Genomic DNA, 18,354 nt, shown 5'->3' on the forward strand with positions numbered 1-18,354 from the left:
CAGGACAGGCATTATATCTTCTTTTCCCAATCACAGAACATGAGAAGCCATGGCATTTAGCCATTCGGCCCCAGAACCCACCATAATGGAACCTTCTCAGAAAGTCACAGGTCAAATCCTCTTGCTGAGCTTCAGATCTTTCTGCATAATTATGCTTGGTAAATTGTGACCATTGTCCATTGTTCTTAAATCATGCCAAGCTCTCTGGGCTCCTTTTCCAGAAGGCAAATTATACATATTAAACCAGGGACAAAAACACATCATGCTTGAAGGCTTTCTCTGTCCCGAAATAATTTTCACTGCTTGTTTAATATGCCCTTTAAAGATGTTGGACCCACTTTGTGGTGTCTGCCTCTTAGAAGCTGACGGGCTGCAGACAAGTTTGTCTGGTTCTTCTGTTTTTCAGTGGAGCCGATACTGCCAGCTTGGAGAGTCTTGCTTATTGGAAAGCCCCAGATCTCCCCCAAACAATGATAATATACATTTATCCCAGAAAGATTCAATAAGTATTTGCTATGAGCTCAGCCCTCCTTAGCGTGCTGGGAACACAGCAGTGACCACAATAGACAAAATCCCTGTCCCTGTGGAGCGGACATTTAATGAGGACTTACTAAGGGCTTAAGGTGCATTTCCTCCTCAAATCTCACAGCCTCTTGTTAATTAGGTTGAAACTGTGCCCGCTTTCCAGACTCTACCTTTGTAGACAGCTGGAAAACCAGGTGTGTTAGAAACAAAAGGGGACGGTGGGGTCTAGTCATTTCTTCCTCAGGCATTTATTGAGCACCTACTGTGTGCCAGATGCTGTTCTACATGCTGTCTGTGCACAGGCAGAAGAACCATAAACGTCCTGCATTTATGCTGAAGTAAGAATTCCCACCTCTCCTACAGATAAGGAAACTGAGGCCTGGTGAGTGAGGGCAGCTTGCCCTGGGTCAGGCAGGTGCCGTGAAGCTCCAGGGGATGCTCTTGGGTCCGTGGTAAACAACCTCTTGTGAAGCAAAGAAGCAACAGAATCAAATTAAGAGCTGGATCAGGGAAACAGATGAGACCTAATTTGGAAGGTTCTAGAACATTGGTGTCCACTTGGGGTGGTGTATTCCACTGCTGTTCCGTGCTGTCAGGGAATCTCCGCTGGTTCTGTTCAGCCCTCCCTCAGCTGAGTGTGAGCTCTCTCCTTCAGATCTTTGTCCCCACACCTGGTGTCCACATCCCCCTCCTCTGTCCCAGGGACTCCTAGGTGTCCAGAACAAGGTATGGTCCAAAGGTGAGGGATGGCAGGGGTTCTAGTCTCAGTCCCTCCTACCTTCTGTCCAGTCTGGGCTCCCTCTCGCCATGCCAGTATCTCTGTCTCCCCAGTGGAATCCTGGTCAAGTAAGCACATCTGGGGCTTTTGAAACATTCTCAGGCCTGCAGCTTCTTTGAGTTTCAGTTTTTGTCTGGGGGTTGGGCCCAGGAAGGGAAAAACAGAGGAGGTGGGAAACACCTTGAAAACAAGGTGATATAGCTTTATCATCTGATGAACAAATGGATGGAGGCGAAAGTGAGGGCTGGGTGAATGAGTGACAGGACCTCACATCTCATACATCTGTCCCCTCCTCCCCACCCCAGCCTCAGGTCCCTTAAATGAAGAATAAGCATTTTTTCAATAACTAATACATAAAATAAATGTAAGCACCCGCTGCATGTCTGGCCTTGTGGGTGCTGAGGACACAGCAGTGAACAGGACGGAAACCCCTTCCCCTGGGGAGTGGGTGTTTGCTGTAGCTGCCTTCACATGGACTGTCTCTTTTCATCCTCTCAGCATTCTAAGGACCCACTGACCCACTTTGCAAATGGAAAAACCTAAGCACCAGAAGGTGAAGTGTCCTGCCCGAAACTGTGCAGCTAGGAAACTGAAGCACAGGGAGGTTAAGTGACTTGCCTCAGATCACACAGCAAGTTAAGCGAACCTGTGCTTGAGAGGGAGCCGGAGGAGGGCAGGGGGTCGCAGCCCAGCTGTGGGATCCACCCTGGTCCGCTACAGCAGTTAATGGTCACGGTCAACCTTCGCACTTGGCCGCGAGAGGGAGCCAGCGAGCCTCCAGCCAGACTGAGGAGCGCTCGGCCTCCTCCCACTGGAATGCGGGTGGTGGAGGGAGGGGACGTTGGCCGCACGCCCAGAGCAGCTGCTACTGCCGCTCAGATCCCGCCCGCCTTCCCCTCCCCGGGACCCAGGGTTTGCAGCAAGGAAGCCAGGGCGGGAGGGACGGCTTTGGAGGGATGTGTGGCCTCTGTTTTCGCTCCCTCCTCCTCCAGGCTTCCAGCCCTTCGCTTCCCGGGAAAGGCCGGGCAGGATCCAGGAGGCAAGGAGTTATACCCACAGCAACATTTCCGTGAATGGCTGTCATATATGAAACACCTAAGTTCCGGCACTTAGTAGGGACTTTCTGCCCAGCAACCCTCCCATTTTACAGGTGAGGAAACCGAAGCTCAGAAAGGTGACGTTTCTTGCTCCGGTAGGAGGTATCAGGAGCGTCCTAGCCTGGACGAAATCGCCAGTGTGTGCCCTGTTGGTCACTTCCTGTCTCAGCCCAGGCTCCTCAGGCCATTTCTTGGTCTCTGAGGGCTTCTGATCACGCACTTATTTTCCCCAAGGCTTCGGGAACTGGCCTTGCTTGCTGGTCCCTAAGGGCATCCATCACGTGCCTCTCCTCCTGGTCCAAGGAGGTCTGGCTCGCAGTGAGAATTTCCAGGGGAAGCTTGTTGCTTGCTATGGGAGGAAGGAGAATAATTCAGCAGTCACGTATGGGGTTGATTATTGGGTCTGAAAGCGGTGTGATACGCCCCGCAACAGCACTGACAGCCTGATCAGGGAAAACTACCCCATAATAAGGAGCTATGAGGGCCCAGAGAAACCTCCTAACCCATCCAGGCTGGGGAGTCAAAGAAGGCATCCTGGAGGAAGCTGTGTTTAGGCTGAGACCTGAAAGTCTCAGGAAAGTAAGGGTAATCAGATGAAGGATTAGGGGTGTGAGAGAGCAGGGGGAGGGAAGAGCCCATGCAAAGACCTGGAAGGGGAGGTGGAGCATGGTGATTTGGGGAGTAGTAAGAAAGGGTCTTGAAATTCTTCTTAGGCCATGGAGAGTCTCATTTTGATGCATTACTTTACCCACTCATTCTTTCATTTGTCAGATATTTGGATATCTACCTTGTCGCAGATGGAGCAGCAAGTACAAAGGCCCTGATGTAGGAATGTGCATGGAGTATTTAAGAAATAATAAGGAGGTCAGTGTTCCTAGAATGAAGTGGGTAAAACAGAGAGAGTAGGAGATAGTTTGAGATTAATATTCAAGGATCAGATCCTGTAGGAGACCTCATAGTTGTAGATTTGAGTCTAAGTAAGAGGGGGAACCATTGGAGAATTTGAAAAGAAGAGTGACATTATTCTTCTGTTTTAACAGAGTCAGTCTGGGTAGGTCCTTTGTTACTCTGACTTGAAATCCAAAGGTAACAACAATAAGAAGGACGAATAATTCCATGACATAAAAATAAGGTCCAATGACACCACAGAAAAGTTAAAAAATTGGGGGGAAAGTCCACTTCATATTACAGTCTCCCTAATCTCCATAATATGTAAAGCGTTTCTAGGAATTAATAATACAAAATATAAACAATCCAGTAGAAAAACTTGAGCAAAACGTGTGGTCAGAATGTTCACAAAAAAACGAAATACAAAAGGGGCGCCTGGGTGGCTCAGTCGTTAAACATCTGCCTTCAGGTCAGCTCATGATCCCAGGGTCCGGGGATTGAGTCCCGCATCAGGCTCCCTGCTCAGCGGGAGGCCTGCGTCTCCCTCTCCCACTCCCCCTGCTGGTGTTCCCTCTCTTGTTGTGTCTCTCTCTGTCCAATAAATAAATAAAGTCTTTTTAAAAAAATGAAATACAAAAGGTTCTTTGACATATGAAAAGACAGTCAACCTCACTCATAATAAGAGAAATGCAAGTTAAAATAAGAGAAATATGAGATAGTAATTTTTACCCATTAGAATGGCCAAAATGTAGAAGACAAATCATGTGCAGTGTGGTGAGGCTGTGCGGAAGCGACCGTGCTAACATATGGACATCAGTCCTTCCCAATAGAGATGAATTTGATAATGTTCATAAAGATGACAAGTGCATAGTTTCTTCGGCCAAGTAATCCCGTGACAGAAACACTTGCACATGTGTGAAATGACGTATGCACATGAAGTTATTCATTGCAGTCGTTTATATAATAGGAAAGGATTGGAGCGAGCCCAAAGACTCATCAGTACAGGACCAGTTGCATAAATTATTGTCCATCTACACAATGGAATATATATTGCAGCTGTGCAAAAGAATGAGGACGTCTGCTTGGGCCGATATGCAAACACTTCTAAGACATATTATTCAAGGAAAGAACTAAAGTTTGTGTTTAGGTGTATAGTATGCAGCTTTTTGTGAAAGTTAAATAAATATATATATACGTATATGCACACGTGTATGTACATATATAGTCTGTTTTTCCATGTAAGTTCCCCATGTTTATTTTTAAAATTGTGATAAAATCTAAACACCACAAAACTTACCATTAACCATTTTCAAGTGTGCAGTTGAATGCTATCAAGCACACTCATATCACTGTGCCACTATCCCCACCATCCATCTCTAGAACGTCCCGTCTTCCCCAACTGAAACTCTGTCCCCATTAAACACTAACTTCCCATTTCCACTCCCCTCAGCCTCTGTTAACCATTGTTTTACTTTTTGTCTATGAATTTGCAGATGCTGTGTACTTTACATAAATGGGATCATATAATGTATTTGTCCTTTTGTGTCTGGCTTATATCACTTGGCATAATGCCTTCAAGGTTCATCCATGGTGTAGCATGTGCCAGAATTTTCTTCCTTTTGAAGGTTGAATAACATTCCTTTGTATGTATATACTACAGTTTGCTTATCCATTTATCAGTTTTTTTTTTCTAGTATAATTAGAAAGAAAATCTGGGTAGATAACTCGAGATGGGGGTGTCAGGAATTGGGCAGTTGAGGGAAAGAGGAAGCTGGGAGAATTGCTTTTAAAATATTCTTTTATATATACATACACATATATATTGATTTTTAAAAACACTGGGCATTTTATCAATTCAAAAGCTGCTTTTAAAGGATCTTCTGGGCTGTGGTGTGGAGAATGGATTGTAGGGGGGCAGCAAGAGCAGAAGGTGGGAGCAGAGAGGGGACTGGTGCAATACTCCAGCTGAAAAGTGTTGGTGGTTGGATTAAGGTGGGGACCCAGAAGGTGTTGCGAAATGGTTGGTTCTAAATATATTTTGCAGGTCAAGTGAACAAGATCTGATTAGCTGTGAGGTATGAGAGAGAGGAAGTAGAGATGACTCCACGATTTTTGGCATGAGCAACTCGAACAGACTTATCTTTGCTAAGATGGGGAAGACAGAGGGGCAGGTGGGAGTGTAGAAATCAAGAACAAGGGTTAGTGTGTCTTCAACCCCTTCTGAACGTTGGCCAATTTCTGTTGTTTGGCAATGGCATCCAGCTAGACTATAATAACAGTCCTCCCTCCTCCACTGCATTTTTGCTTTTATGTTGCCATCTGGATTGGTGGTGATTCTTCCTTATGCAACAGAAGCTGACTTAGGGTGATTTAAGCTGCAAAGGAATTTATCCGGTGGATATTGGTGGCTAATGAAATCACCAGCCTTTGAAGATGGAAAGGGACAAAATAAGGGTGCAGGCCAGCAGCTAAGGCCACAGCTTAAATCATTCTCCTGAAACCAGCTGCAGCTCTGGCTTCTGCTGACAACCCTGGGCACTCACAATGTCCCTTCTGCTGCCTCCCTTTCCTGAGTCCTCCTCCTTTGGGTGGTGGGTTCTCAAATCTAAATCTGTACATCTGCCGAGTGGAATCAGGGTCACGTGCTCACTCCCTAGCTGCAAGAGAATCTGAGAGAGAAGGTCTGGCATTTTCGCACACCAGGAGTCTATGAGTATGGGGCTTGGAATATTGGATGCCCCACCTGTAAATAAGTGAGTTTGGCTTCACTTATGGTGACTATGTTGGCTTTCCTTCTTGGCAAGAAGATATATTTGTCTTTTTAAAAATTGTTTTAAAGATTTTATTTATTTGACAGAGAGAGAGAACAAGTAGGCAGAGCAGAGGCAGAGGGAGAAGCAGGCTCCCCACCGAGCAGAGAACCTGATGCAGGGCTCGACCCCAGGACCCTGGGATCGTGACCTGAGCCGAAGGCAGATGCTTAACTGGCTGAACCACCCAGGTGCCCCTGTCTTTTTTTTTTTTAAAGACTTTATTTATTTATTTATTTATTTATTTATTTATTTGAGAGAGAGTGAGAGAGCACGAGCAGTGGGGGCGGGTGGGGGGGGAGAGAGAGAAGCCAACTTCCCTGCTGAGCCGAATGATGACACCCAGAGAAGCTTAATCCCAGGGCCCTGGGATCATGACCTGAGCAGAAGGCAGACACAACCAACTGAGCCACCCAGGCACCCCAAATTTGTCTTTTGAAATAATTTATTGAAGGGACTTTCTTGAAAAGCAAGAGAATGTTGAACACGGAAATCAGGATGGTGGAGACCCTTGGGGTAAGGCGGGCAGCAAGTATCAATCGTGTTCTAATGGTGGAGTCTGCTGGTGGGCTAGTGTGTATGCATTCAGAGTCCCAGATGGAAAGAGCACACTCAAAGTGGGTAATTTGGGGACCAATGAAGACAAGGACGATTGTAAAGGTGAGGACAGAAGGTGCATAGCCCTAAGGAGGATAGTGTCATGTCATCTTGCTGGCAATTGTGGGGTCCCATCACCATCTTTAGCTGGAAGGGGCAAAGGGAGGGAGTGGTTCTCAGAAACTGGAGCTGGGGCCTCCAGTGGATGGAGAAATGCTGCTAATGCACAGTGACCCCCATGGAGGGAGCTTGGGGGAGAAATACTCTGGTCTTACACTCTTCCCAGCCTCTCATCTCCCGCTGATGCCTCCTATCGACAATCCAAAGACCTCTTGCACATGCGGGCTTCATATATTCTTTTTAAAAAATGTATTTAGGGGCGCCTGGGTGGCGTAGTCGTTAAGCGTCTGCCTTTGGCTCAGGGCGTGATCCCGGCGTTCTGGGATCGAGCCCCACATCAGGCTCCTCCGCTATGAGCCTGCTTCTTCCTCTCCCACTCCCTCTGCTTGTGTTCCCTCTCTCGCTGGCTGTCTCTGTCTCTGTCGAATAAATAAATAAAATCTTTAAAAAATGTATTTAATTTTTAAATCAAGATAAAATTCATATACCATAAAATTTGCCGTTTTAAAGTGCAAGATTCAGGGGCGCCTGGGTGGCACAGCGGTTAAGCGTCTGCCTTTGGCTCAGGGCGTGATCCCCGCGTTACGGGATCGAGCCCCACATCAGGCTTCTCCCTGTGAGCCTGCTTCTTCCTCTCCCACTCCCCCTGCTTGTGTTTCCTCTCTCACTGGCTATCTCTATCTCTGTCGAATAAATAAATAGAATCTTAAAAAAATAATAAAGTGCAAGATTCAGTGCCTTTGGTATAGTCACAAGGCTGTGCAACCATCGTCATGATCTAATTTCATATACTCTTTTGCAGGTATTCCAACATCGCTTCAAAAATCCAGTGTCCTGGGGCGCCTGGATGGCACAGCGGTTAAGCATCTGCCTTCGCTCAGGGCGTGATCCCGGCGTTATGGGATCGAGCCCCACATCAGGCTCCTCTGCTATGAGCCTGCTTCTTCCTCTCCCACTCCCCCTGCTTGTGTTCCCTCTCTCGCTGGCTGTCTCTATCTCTGTCGAATAAATAAATAAAATCTTTAAAAAAAAAAATCCAGTGTCCGGGAGGGGAAAGGAGGGATTCATTTGACCAAAAATATTAAGTAGCCCCATTATCTCTGCACTGACTCTTTCACGAGCCCTGAACTCAGTTTCTCTTTTCCTAGAAGAGGTTCCTAGAGACCCCTGAGGACCAGCATAGACTGAGTTGGACAGACCTAGGCTGGATTCCTGCCCCTCCCCTCTGCTCGGGACAACCTCAGTTTCCTCATTTATGAACTGGGCAGGTTCTGAGTGCCTCTATCTGATAAGGCTGCAAGAGCAAACATTAATTAAAACACCTTCGCCTGGAGCCTGGCATTCCAAGGTGGTAGCGAAACATGAACCACACCAAAAACTCCAAGTGAAATGGAAAAACAGTGCAGGGTGCTTTTCCTATCATTTCAGTGCCGTTATTGTCAGCTCTGCTTTCCGGAAGATGACACCAGGAAGTCACCTGCCCAGGGTCACCCAGTGAACAAGAGGCTGGGTCTGCATTTACACCCAGAGTCCATTTGCTTCCAAACTCTCCACACGAGGGCCAAGAAACTTGGACCCCTATTGCTTTTTAAAAATTTTTAATTGTGACGAAATATACACAACACAAAATTTACCATCTTCGCCATTTTTGAGTGCACAATTCATTAGGATCAAGTCCATTCGCACTGTCGTGCAGCCACGACCACCATCCATCCACAGAACTCTTTATCTTGCAAAATTGCAACTCTCTTCCCACTAAGCATTGACCCCCCCCCCCATCTACTTCCTGTCTTTGTGGATTTCGCTCCTCTAGGGACATCATCTAAATGGAATCAGACAGTAGTTGTCTTTTTTCTGTCTGGCTTATTTCACTGAGCATAATGTCCTCAATGTTTATTCATGTTGTAGCAGGTGTCGGAATTCACTTCCTTTTAAAGGCTAAAAAATATTCCATCGTATGGATATACCTCGTTGAGTTTATCCAGGCTTCTGCTGATGGACACAAGGTTGCTTCCACCTTTTGGCCACTGTGAATAATGCTGCTATGAACACAGGTGTGCAAATATCTCTTTGAGACCTAGCTTTCAATTCTTTTGGTTAATACCCAGAAATGGACTTGTTGGGTCACATGCTAATTCTGTTTCATTTTTTGAGGAACTACTACACTATTTTCCATGGTGACTGCAGCATTTTACATTCTCACCAGCAGTGCCCAAGGGCTGCAATTTCTCTGCATCCTCACCAACACTTGTTACTTTCTGGAGTTTTTGTCTGCTTGCTTGGTTTACTTATAGCTGCCATTCTAATGTGTGTGAAGTGAACCTTACTGCTTTTTAAATTTTTTATTTAGACATAAGGAATTGAGCTTTATTAAATATTTAATATAGTGATTGCTAGTGGTTACAAATATGTATTTTATGAAAAAATATACATGCACTGCTGGTGAGTGCACAAACATTTTGCTGACGGAGTGTGTGACCGGAAAAGTCTGAAGACCCCTTTGTCAACTCAGTTCTATGTGGAGGGGGTTTTAGATCATCCTTGTATTCCCAGGCCCAAGATAATAAAGTCCAGAGGTTGAATGAGGCAGTCTATCTCATCTTTCAAGGTCCAGCAACAATGTCCCCTCCTCCAGGACGCCTCCCTTGCCTTCCCAGACACAGCTCCAGGTCCTTGCTCTGTCTGGGCTCTTCAGCCCAGGGTCCAAGGGTCCCTCTCTCTGCCCCAGCCCTGACTATGGAGGGGTGTGTGCATGAATGCTGAGGAATTTCTGGGGTCCCGGCAATGCCCAGGCACAGAGTAGGTCAGGCAGAGTTTGCTGAAGGAAAGAAGGAAGGAAAGAAGGAAGGAAGGAAGGAAGGAAGGAAGGAAGGAAGGAAGGAAGGGTCTGTCCTGGCCTCTGAGATGGGTGTAAACTGAGGAGGCCTGGCTGTTCAGAGGTGGGGAGGGCTGGGTGAGACTCTGCTCACCGGGGCCATATTCGGAAGCGGAGGCAGCCGCAGGCCAGACATCGAAGGCCAAGGTTGAGAAGGTGTGTCCAGCGGAAGAGCAGACAGTGTGTGGTGCGCACGTACAGGCTGCCTGAGGGGTCCACGGCCTTGAGCGCAGCCAGCGGAGCGTATCGGGCGTTGGTCTGTCGGCGCAGGGGTGGTCTGGCCGAGCTGATCACCTTGACAATGACCTATGGGGTGGAGCCCTGAGCTCTTGGATTTGGGGAGGGCGGTTTGCAGGGTGGGGCACCCTCACATACCTGAGCCATTTCTTGGGGCTCTGGGTTCCCCACTCACCTGGGCCACATCTTGTGGGCTCTGTCCTACAGAGCGGAAGAGCTCCCTGGAGGCAGGGAGGTAGAAATCCCGGAAGTAGTGCAGAGTGTCAGGGTCAGTGTCCGGGAACTCGGTTGTGGAAACCTGCTCCAGGAGCTTCCCCTCAAAGTCAGTGACCACCGGGCCAGGTTCCACTAGGGTGATGCTGGGGACATCGGGAGGGGTAGGGGGTCTGGTACCTCAACCCACTCGCTGCCCCATTACTGTCCCTCTCCCCCCTCTCCCCCCATTTCTCTCATCATTACTTCATCCTTCCTGACTCCCCCAACCCCTCTACTGCCCATCCCCAGTACTGCCCCATCCTCTTCTGATAACTCCATTTCCCTCATTCCTGATTCCACTTTCTCACCACTGCCTTGTTCTTCCCACCATCACTGCCTTCCCAGCCCACTTCCCCTCACCACCTCCCCTTCCTTCATTTTGGTCCACCACCGTCTCCCATTCCCCCCCATCACTACACAAATGCCCGCCTCACAAGATGTTGAACTGCAGCAGCTGGACCGCCAGACTTTCGAAGAACCCCTCCAGGGCGAACTTGGAGGCTGCATAGGCTTCATTGAACACGACACCTGAGAGGATTGGAGGAGGTTGGGCCCTTTGGGGTCTGGGCGATGGGCTTGTGGGTCCAGAGGGACATGGGGTCTTTAGGAGACAGAGCAAAGAGGGCTTAAAGATCAGAATGGGGGGATATCTAGGGCCAACATGATGAGTGTATGTATGTGTGATGGGAGCATAGGCTGAAGGATGAGCCCGTGCGCTCAGAGTGAGGTTGTCTTGGGGTGCCACGTGCTGCCTCTTCCCAGTGCTCCATTTGCCCTTAGTCCTGGAAAACCCTACTTCCCTCCATCTTCTAAACCTCTGGGCCACTTGAGCATAGAATTGCCAGGGTCCCTGAGGGCAAGTCTTATTCAGCAGGGTTCTTATGTGTCCTCATTGAGAATGAATGTGACCCCTGAGGTCAGGAGGTGCAGCTGAAAGAGGAGCCAACGACATGGGACTGAGTAGTAGTTACGGATTCCCCATGACGGGATAATAAATAAGGCGGATTCTTAAACAAACAAACAAACAAACAAACAAATAAGGTGGATTCTTCAGGGGGCTGTTGAGGAGGTGGGGGCAGACCCCAGAGCATTTCCAGGGGGAGGAAGGGAGTCTAGAGGGGTTCGAGGAGGAAAGACCCAGGAGCATGGATGGCAAATAGGTGGTCTCCATAGTAGCCTAAAAGCAGACATTGCTAAACAATCACTGCTCTCTCTTACTGCAGAACCTCAGAGCCCCACAGCTAGACGTCTCTGGGGGCTTGGTTAGAGGTATTTGGCTGGAAAATGTCACAGGAAAGGAGTTCTGGGGTGCCTGGGTGGCTCAGTCGGTTAAGCGTCCGACTCTTGATCTCAGAAAAGTCTTGATCTCAGGGTTGTGAGTTCAAGCCCTGCACTGGGCTCCACACCCGTGGCCCCTACTTTAAAAAAATAAATAAATAAAAAGGAGTACGGATGGTTCCTTTGGTTTTGGGGAGATGGTCAGGAGAGATTTTTAGGGGTATCCAGAAGTAGGGTCGATGCTGAATGTGGATGGCCATTGGCAGCATTTATAACACTACTGCCTATTCTTGCAACATGGCAGACATAATCTAATCCAGAAATGTTTCCTAGAGAGCTTCAGAATCCTTCTCAACACAGGCTCATTTGGAATATGAGCTAAAACCTATTTGCCATTCTTCCAGCCTGGGGAGGGTCAGATACTAGGAAGTTTCCCAGGGATGGGTCCCCAGGGCTTACCCTGCAGCCCCATGACACTGCTGACCACCACAATGTGGCCCTTTCTCCTTCTCTTCATGCCAGGAAGGACAGCTCTGACCAGACGGACAGCCCCGAAAAAGTTGGTATCAAAGACGTTCTGCATGGCAGCTAGGCTGAGCCCCTCCAGGGGCCCCACCAGGCCCACTCCAGCATTATTCACTAAGGAGGGGACTGAAAGTTACCTTGAGGTCCCCCCAACCCTTCTAGTGTTCCTCTAGGGACACTCCCTGAATTATCCCACCCCCTACTCCAAATTCAGGGCCAGTCCTGAGTATCTTGAGTGGACAAATGTGGAGCCCTGATGATCTTTACATATAGTTTAGCATTTGCTATGGGGACTCCGAACCCTGGGTTGGGGGAAGGGCTGCTGGGAGCTGCCTACCCGTAATGCAAGAGCAATTCAGCTCTGACCCCAATTTGCATCAAAACAGCCACACCCACCCTCCTTAGAAGGTCGTTGAGGGATCATATGTTGCTTCTTCATCATGCTCCCTTCCCCAAATGACTAACCAAATAACTTTTCCAACTACATATGGTTTTCCCCAAATGTGAGATGTTCTATTCAATAAAATTCACCCTACCCCCAGGACTCAGTTTATTTCTTGTAACCCTAATACACTGGTACCCTGGGCTTTTAGCCAGCTTGTCTACCCCTTCTGTCCAGGGCTTGAGGTTGCTGGTGAAGCAAGAAGGCTGGTGCTCAGACGTGGGAGAGGATTCACTGTAAGGAGGATCTGTGCTTAGGTCAGGGAAGGGGGGGTGACCCCAGGGGCTGTTCAGTCTCACCCAGCACATCCACTTCCCCTCCGTGGATGCAGCTGAGACACTGGGCCACTGACTCGTCACTGCACACGTCCAGCTGGGCCACGGTGAGGGTCTGCCCCAGAGCTTCCCCAGCAGCTGCCTCCAGTGTCCCCTTCTTTCCCAGGTCCCTCATGGTGGCCACCACTGGGGACAGAAAGCAGAGTTGGGACAAGCACTGGGTTCCTTTCCCCTGTGCATTCACTTACATATCTCCATGATCTGGCATGAGCAGTCACAGAGGGATGGAGAGCCACAGGTTTACATACCTATGTTCAGTACACAACCACAAATGCATACTGTGTACATACATTTACATGTACTTTCATCCCTCCCTCCATCCCTTCATCCAACATTTACTGAGCATCTACCTAGTATACCTTATGCCCTATTCTAGGTGCTGAGACTACTGCATGAAATAAGAGGCAAAGTCCCTGCCTTCACAGAATCTATAGTCCAGTAAGTAAGACAATAAAATAAATATAAGACATACTGCCTTGAGAAAAAAAATGCATACACATTTAGGGTCAATATATGTGCCTTGTGTGTGTGTGCAAATACAAATAGCCACGTCTACATCATCCACAGAACTGTCAATTTACTGAGTAGCTACTATGTGCCAAACACTGTGCTGAACACTTTTATAAGTGTTGTCTCTAATCTCACGAGAATCCTATGATTAGGAAACGGACTTATTTCCAAAGATGGCCACAACAGCTTTCATCGCATATGCTCCTTGAGAACTTTGCTGCTCCCCCTGAAGCCATGTATCTCATCTCCTTTTCTTTGAATCTTGTGACTAGCTGGGAATTAATAGAATGTGGTGAAAGTAACATCGTGTGGCTTCTGGGATTAGGTTGAAAAAGGAAAAGGTATTGCAGTTTCTGCCTTGTTTGCTGTAACGTTCACATCTTTTCTTTTCTTTTAAGATTTTGTTTATTTATTTATTTGAGAGAGGGAAAGAGCAGGAGTAGGGGAGGGGCAGAGGGAGAAGAAGAGAGAGAATCCCAAGCTGACTCCACTCTGAATGTGGAGCCGGATGCGGGGCTTGATCTCAGGACCCTGAAACCATGAGGTGAGCTGGAACCAAGAGCCGGATGCTCAACTGACTGAGCCACCCAGGTGCCTCTGTAATGTTCACTCTTCAGCCACATTGTAGCAGCCCAGCTATCCTGAGGCCACCATGCTGGGAGGAAGCCCAAGCTAGCCAGATAGAGGGACCACATGGAGAAGACCTGAGATTGTTAGAAGGAGGAGAGATGCCTGCCCCAGCCTGTGACTAGCCCCCACTGTTCTAGTTGTAGCCTTTGACCCTGAGCGAGAACTGCCTAGCTGCACCCTTCCAAATTTATGACTTTTGTAAACCATGAGAGATAGATGATTACCATTGTTCTATTACACCAGAAATTTTAGAATGATTTGTACTTTAGCAATAGTAGCCAGAATAAGTAGGTAAAGTTATTATCTCTATCATAGAGATTAACACACTGACGCTTAACAAAATGAAGTTCCTTGCCTGTCCCACCACTAATAAGTGTTAGAACTGGGATTTGAACCTGGGTTTGTTGGAGTGCTGAGCTTAAACCCCTGTATACATGTTTGTACCCTTCATGCATGTACCCACAGTCATACATGCACAGCCTTGGGGGGCATGTTCATATAGTCTGTGGGCCTGTGTGAATCACGGGGGTTGCACAGATGAATGGGACCACACGCGTCTACATACAGTGACAAGTGTGGCCCCAGGGGCTGGGTTGCCTGGGTTCAAATCCAGGTTCTGCCACTTTCCAGTGGGGAGACCTTGGGCAAGGATCTTGGGCACTCTGTGCCTCAGTTTCCTCATTTCTAAGATGGGGCTAACATTGGTGGCCACCTCATAGGGGTGATATGGGAATTAAATGGCTTACTAGATGCACAACATTTAGATCAAACCTGGCACTTTGTAAACACTCAATAAACATCCTTCAGTTTAATACACTCCTCTGCCTGTCCACAGGGACACACACAGCACAACCACTTCCCTGCACACTGGCACTCAGTCTGTCACATCCAAAGCTGGTGTGTCTCTAAGACAGAGGGCAGAGGGCTGGGAGAAGCCACTCTGCCAACTGGGACAATGCCCTTGCCCTCTGCAGCCTCCTCTTAAGTAGCGGCCCTTTGCCCACTTCAGCTCCGTCCTGCTCTGGGTCAGAGGCTCGCATGGGTGTAGTGCAGACTGAGGCAATTTACTCCACAGTTGCAGGAGGCTAAGGCTCTAGATTTAGAGGCCCCCCTTAAGCCCGCAAGGTCAGGGTCACTTAAGAGCCTTATCTTGGAGCAGTAATCTGGGGAGGGGTGGGGGAGGGGAGTACTAGGGAATGCCCAAGTGGAACCATAGGGAAGCCCTCCCCACCAGCCCTTTAAAAAATATCACCTCCCCCCACCTCCTACTATACCACACACTTACTTTACTTTGCTTCTTAGCACTTCTTAGCACTAGACATATTATACAATTTTAAAAATCTGTTTATTATCTGTCGTCCCTCCCCTCCCTCACTACACCATTGCTCAGGGCAGAGATTTTTGTCTGTTTTATTCACAGCTGTGTTTCCAGCACCTAGAACAGTGCCTGACACCCCGTAGGTGCACAAGAAATATTTGTGGGATGAGGGGATGATTCATGAACAGAGGTGGGAAGGGGGCCTCCATGTGTCCTGGGTCCTCCTCAAGCCCACACATACAGCTGATGGGATGGGCTAGTGGAAATGGTGCCAGGAAGGCTGAAGGTCCTCAGAAGCCATGCCCACCCCTGCCCCTCCCGGCCCCACCCTGGGCCTCTAACCTTGGTAGCGCTGCCTGTGGTCATGAGCCAGCTGCACTGCGAGCTCCAGGCCAATTCCCGAGGAGCAGCCTGAGATCAGTACAGTCCGGGGTGCGTCAGCCATGTTGATCTCTCCCTGGATGGGTGACCTCTGCTGGCCAGCACCTGACTCCCATCACCCATCCTTGCTTCATCCCCCCACCTCCTAGACACCCTCCTATCAATCCCCTGCAAGGTGAAGGGGCCCCGGAAGACACCAATTCTGAACTGACCCTGGGCAGGCAGCTGCGGAGGGGGGGAATCTTTTAACCTCATAATAGCCTCTTCCCTTTATCTGTCAAAAATTTCTTCTCACTGCTACACTGACAACTAGGGTCTTTTTATATGACTGTAAATCATCAGGGCTGGAGGAATTAGCAGGGGCATTCTCTCCCTGTCTATTCTGGGGAAAGAATCTCTGGTGAGAGGGAAAGAGTGAAATAAAAGGACAAAGAGTGTGGTTCCAGAAGGTTCCTTTCAAAGAGGAGAATGGGCATAGATATGTCAGAAGATGGGGGTAGACTATGAAGAACTTCCCAGCAAGGCAGGGCAGGGCACTCTCTTTAGGAGAATCTTTTAGCAGGAGAAGTCTTAGCCTCTGAGGTCCCTGAGGAGGGAGGAGGAGCAGCTTGGGGAGATTCCCTCTCTTCTCCCCACCCCACAGCCCCCATTTCACCCTCAGGCCAGATGGGGCCCCGCCCCTCCTCTCCAGGGACACAGACACTCTTTGTCCGTGGAGCCAGAGGCTGGGAGGGAGACACTGCCGGCTTCTCCCTCTTCACCAGGGCAGGGCAGTTCAGGGCCCAGGATACGCCCCTTAGGTTCCTCCCTGCAGAAGCTCCCTCAGATCCCACAAGTCTGCACTCGTTCGGTTCAATTGCACACACAGCTCCATGTGACCCCCTGGGGGGAGCGAGCTTCACAGTGGGGGGTCCCAGTAGGGTGAGGGGCAGCTCTACCTCACCCCAGGAATGGCAGGTATCCACCTCTCCCTCAGGCAGTGCCCTGTTTTGAAGGACAAAGAGTGTGGTTCCAGAAGGTTCCTTTCAAAGAGGAGAATGGGCATAGATATGTCAGAAGATGGGGGTAGACTCCCGTTTAATGGGGGCGTATGTGAAGATTTGGAATTGGGGCTGGGGCATCCATGTGGGGACCTGAATCAGGGCTAGGGATGGAAATGGGTTTGGGGGAAATTGAAAACTGTGCTTTGGAATCTGGGTCAAACGTTTGGGGGTGAGGCCAGGACATCCAATTCTGGAATTTGGGAGGAGAAATGAGGGTTTGGGGTAAGGCTGGGAACACCATCTTGTAATCGGGTGTGACGTTGGAGGTGGGATGAGGATTTTTTATTTAGAGACGAAGGGAAGGCCTGGGATGAAGCTGGTACCTCCCATTGTGCGGCTAAGCCACTGGGGTAAAGCAAGTCGGTGAAAATTTGGCATCAGGCTGGGACCCCATCTGGGGGCCTGGGTGAGACAGAAAAGATTTGGAATAAAGCTGTATAAGGCCTTAATTCTAGGGCCTGGATGAGGCTGAAGGTTTGAATAAGGCTAAGATCTCTTTTGAGGGAGCCTGTTAGGAGGAAAGGGTTTGGGGTAAGTCTGGGACCCCGAATTCTAAGGCTGGGTGGGAGTGACCCTTTTCCTCCACTGTGGGGTGGGGCAAGAAGGGCCCGGCTCCCGGCCCAGGGCTCCAGCCCTAGCCGGCCAATCAGCACTCCACACAAACTTTCCCAACTCCCCCACCAGCTGTCAGCCACCCCCCTCCTCCAGCGAGCCCCGCCCGGCCGGGCGCTGGAGCGCAGGGCGAGGCCAGGGCGGGGTCTCCTGCAGTCTCCTGCCGAGCCCGAGTGCAGCGGGCCGCGGCTAGTGAGTGCCCGGAGCCTTAGGAGTCGCCGCGCCCCGTGGACGCCCCGGCCGGTCCCCGCCTTGCGTGTGGGCCCCGCCGGGATGGGGAGTCGCCGAGGCCTGGGCCAGCCGCGGGCCAGCCTCTGTCTGCTTCTGGCCTCGCTGCAGCTTCTGCTCCGGACACAGGCCGGTGAGCCGGAAAGGAGGAGATAGGAATCGGATCTGGAGTGCAGGATCTAGCGAGGTCCCAAAAGATGGGGTGGAGTCAGGAATGGGGGGAGTGAGAGGCGGGCGTGAGTGTTGCGCGTGGCGGGGGTGCTGTGTTTCGGCGCGCGTATCAGACTCTGGGCGATTTGTGGGTGTGACAGCTGAGGGGAGGCGGGAAACGTGTGACCGAGTTTTACTGGTGGATGCGTTGGAATGAATGCAATTTATAGGTGTGTGTGTAGCAATGTGTGTGAGGCCATTTGAAGTGAAATTGGGTGTGGGAAATTGGGTGTGGGAGTTGACGATTATTGTATGAATATGTGCGATGGCCAAGTGTGTGATTGTGTTGTGGGTGTGTCTGTGTGGGGCTGACTTAGAGAGTAATCGTGTGTTACGCGTGTGATTGTCTTTGGGTGACCCAATGAGGAGTTCGGTTGTGTTTGGGGGTGTAAATAATGGCCCAGGAGGACTTGAGTGGATGATTCTGAGGGTGATGGTGAGTGGGGACGAGTATGGGAGTGGGCTAATCGGGAATTCAGAGTTTCTTTGCCCTAATGGCTTCATCCTATTCTTCCTCTCCCTCCTCTGCCTCCAATTGGCGCGCCCCCACCTTCTCTGCTCCCACTTCTCTCCCCTCCCCCCACCCCGCGCTCCCCAGAGCCGGGATCAGCACCATGGACAGGGCCTCGGGAGGGCCGCGGTGAGGGGCGAGGCGGGGCG

At 49.6% G+C, this 18,354-nt stretch overlaps 2 protein-coding genes across 2 annotated transcripts in view; one reads left to right on the forward strand and one right to left on the reverse strand.

The window, feature by feature from the left end:
* Positions 1 to 9,203: 9,203 nt before the first annotated feature.
* On the reverse strand, positions 9,204 to 15,665 carry RDH8 (retinol dehydrogenase 8). Its single transcript, XM_008708096.1, has 6 exons — positions 15,563 to 15,665; positions 12,727 to 12,888; positions 11,920 to 12,099; positions 10,617 to 10,710; positions 10,103 to 10,286; positions 9,204 to 9,996 (listed from the first exon to the last, which is right to left on the reverse strand). The coding sequence occupies exons 1-6, from the start codon at positions 15,663 to 15,665 to the stop codon at positions 9,781 to 9,783; spliced, it is 939 nt and encodes a 312-aa protein (XP_008706318.1). The 3' UTR covers positions 9,204 to 9,780.
* Positions 15,666 to 17,529: 1,864 nt separating this feature from the next.
* The window catches only part of COL5A3 (collagen type V alpha 3 chain), a 35,747-nt gene continuing 34,922 nt past the window's right edge, over positions 17,530 to 18,354 (forward strand). The window contains exon 1 of the mRNA XM_008708137.2: positions 17,530 to 17,617. Coding sequence (XP_008706359.2) covers positions 17,530 to 17,617 — 88 coding nt within the window. The remainder of the gene's footprint in view (positions 17,618 to 18,354) is intronic.

Source organism: Ursus maritimus, unplaced genomic scaffold (genome assembly GCF_017311325.1).
Source record: "Ursus maritimus isolate PB19 unplaced genomic scaffold, ASM1731132v1 scaffold_14, whole genome shotgun sequence".
In the NCBI taxonomy this organism is placed as follows: Eukaryota; Metazoa; Chordata; class Mammalia; order Carnivora; family Ursidae; genus Ursus; species Ursus maritimus.

Coding starts and splice junctions, on each gene's coding strand:
- RDH8 (XM_008708096.1), bottom strand. CDS start 15,665: ATGGCTGACGCACCCCGGACTGTACTGATCTCAGGCTGCTCCTCGGGA. Junction 12,889..15,562: donor CCACAGGCAGCGCTACCAAG/GTTAGAGGCCCA, acceptor TTCTGTCCCCAG/TGGTGGCCACCATGAGGGAC. Junction 12,100..12,726: donor AGGGGAAGTGGATGTGCTGG/GTGAGACTGAAC, acceptor TCCCCTCCTTAG/TGAATAATGCTGGAGTGGGC.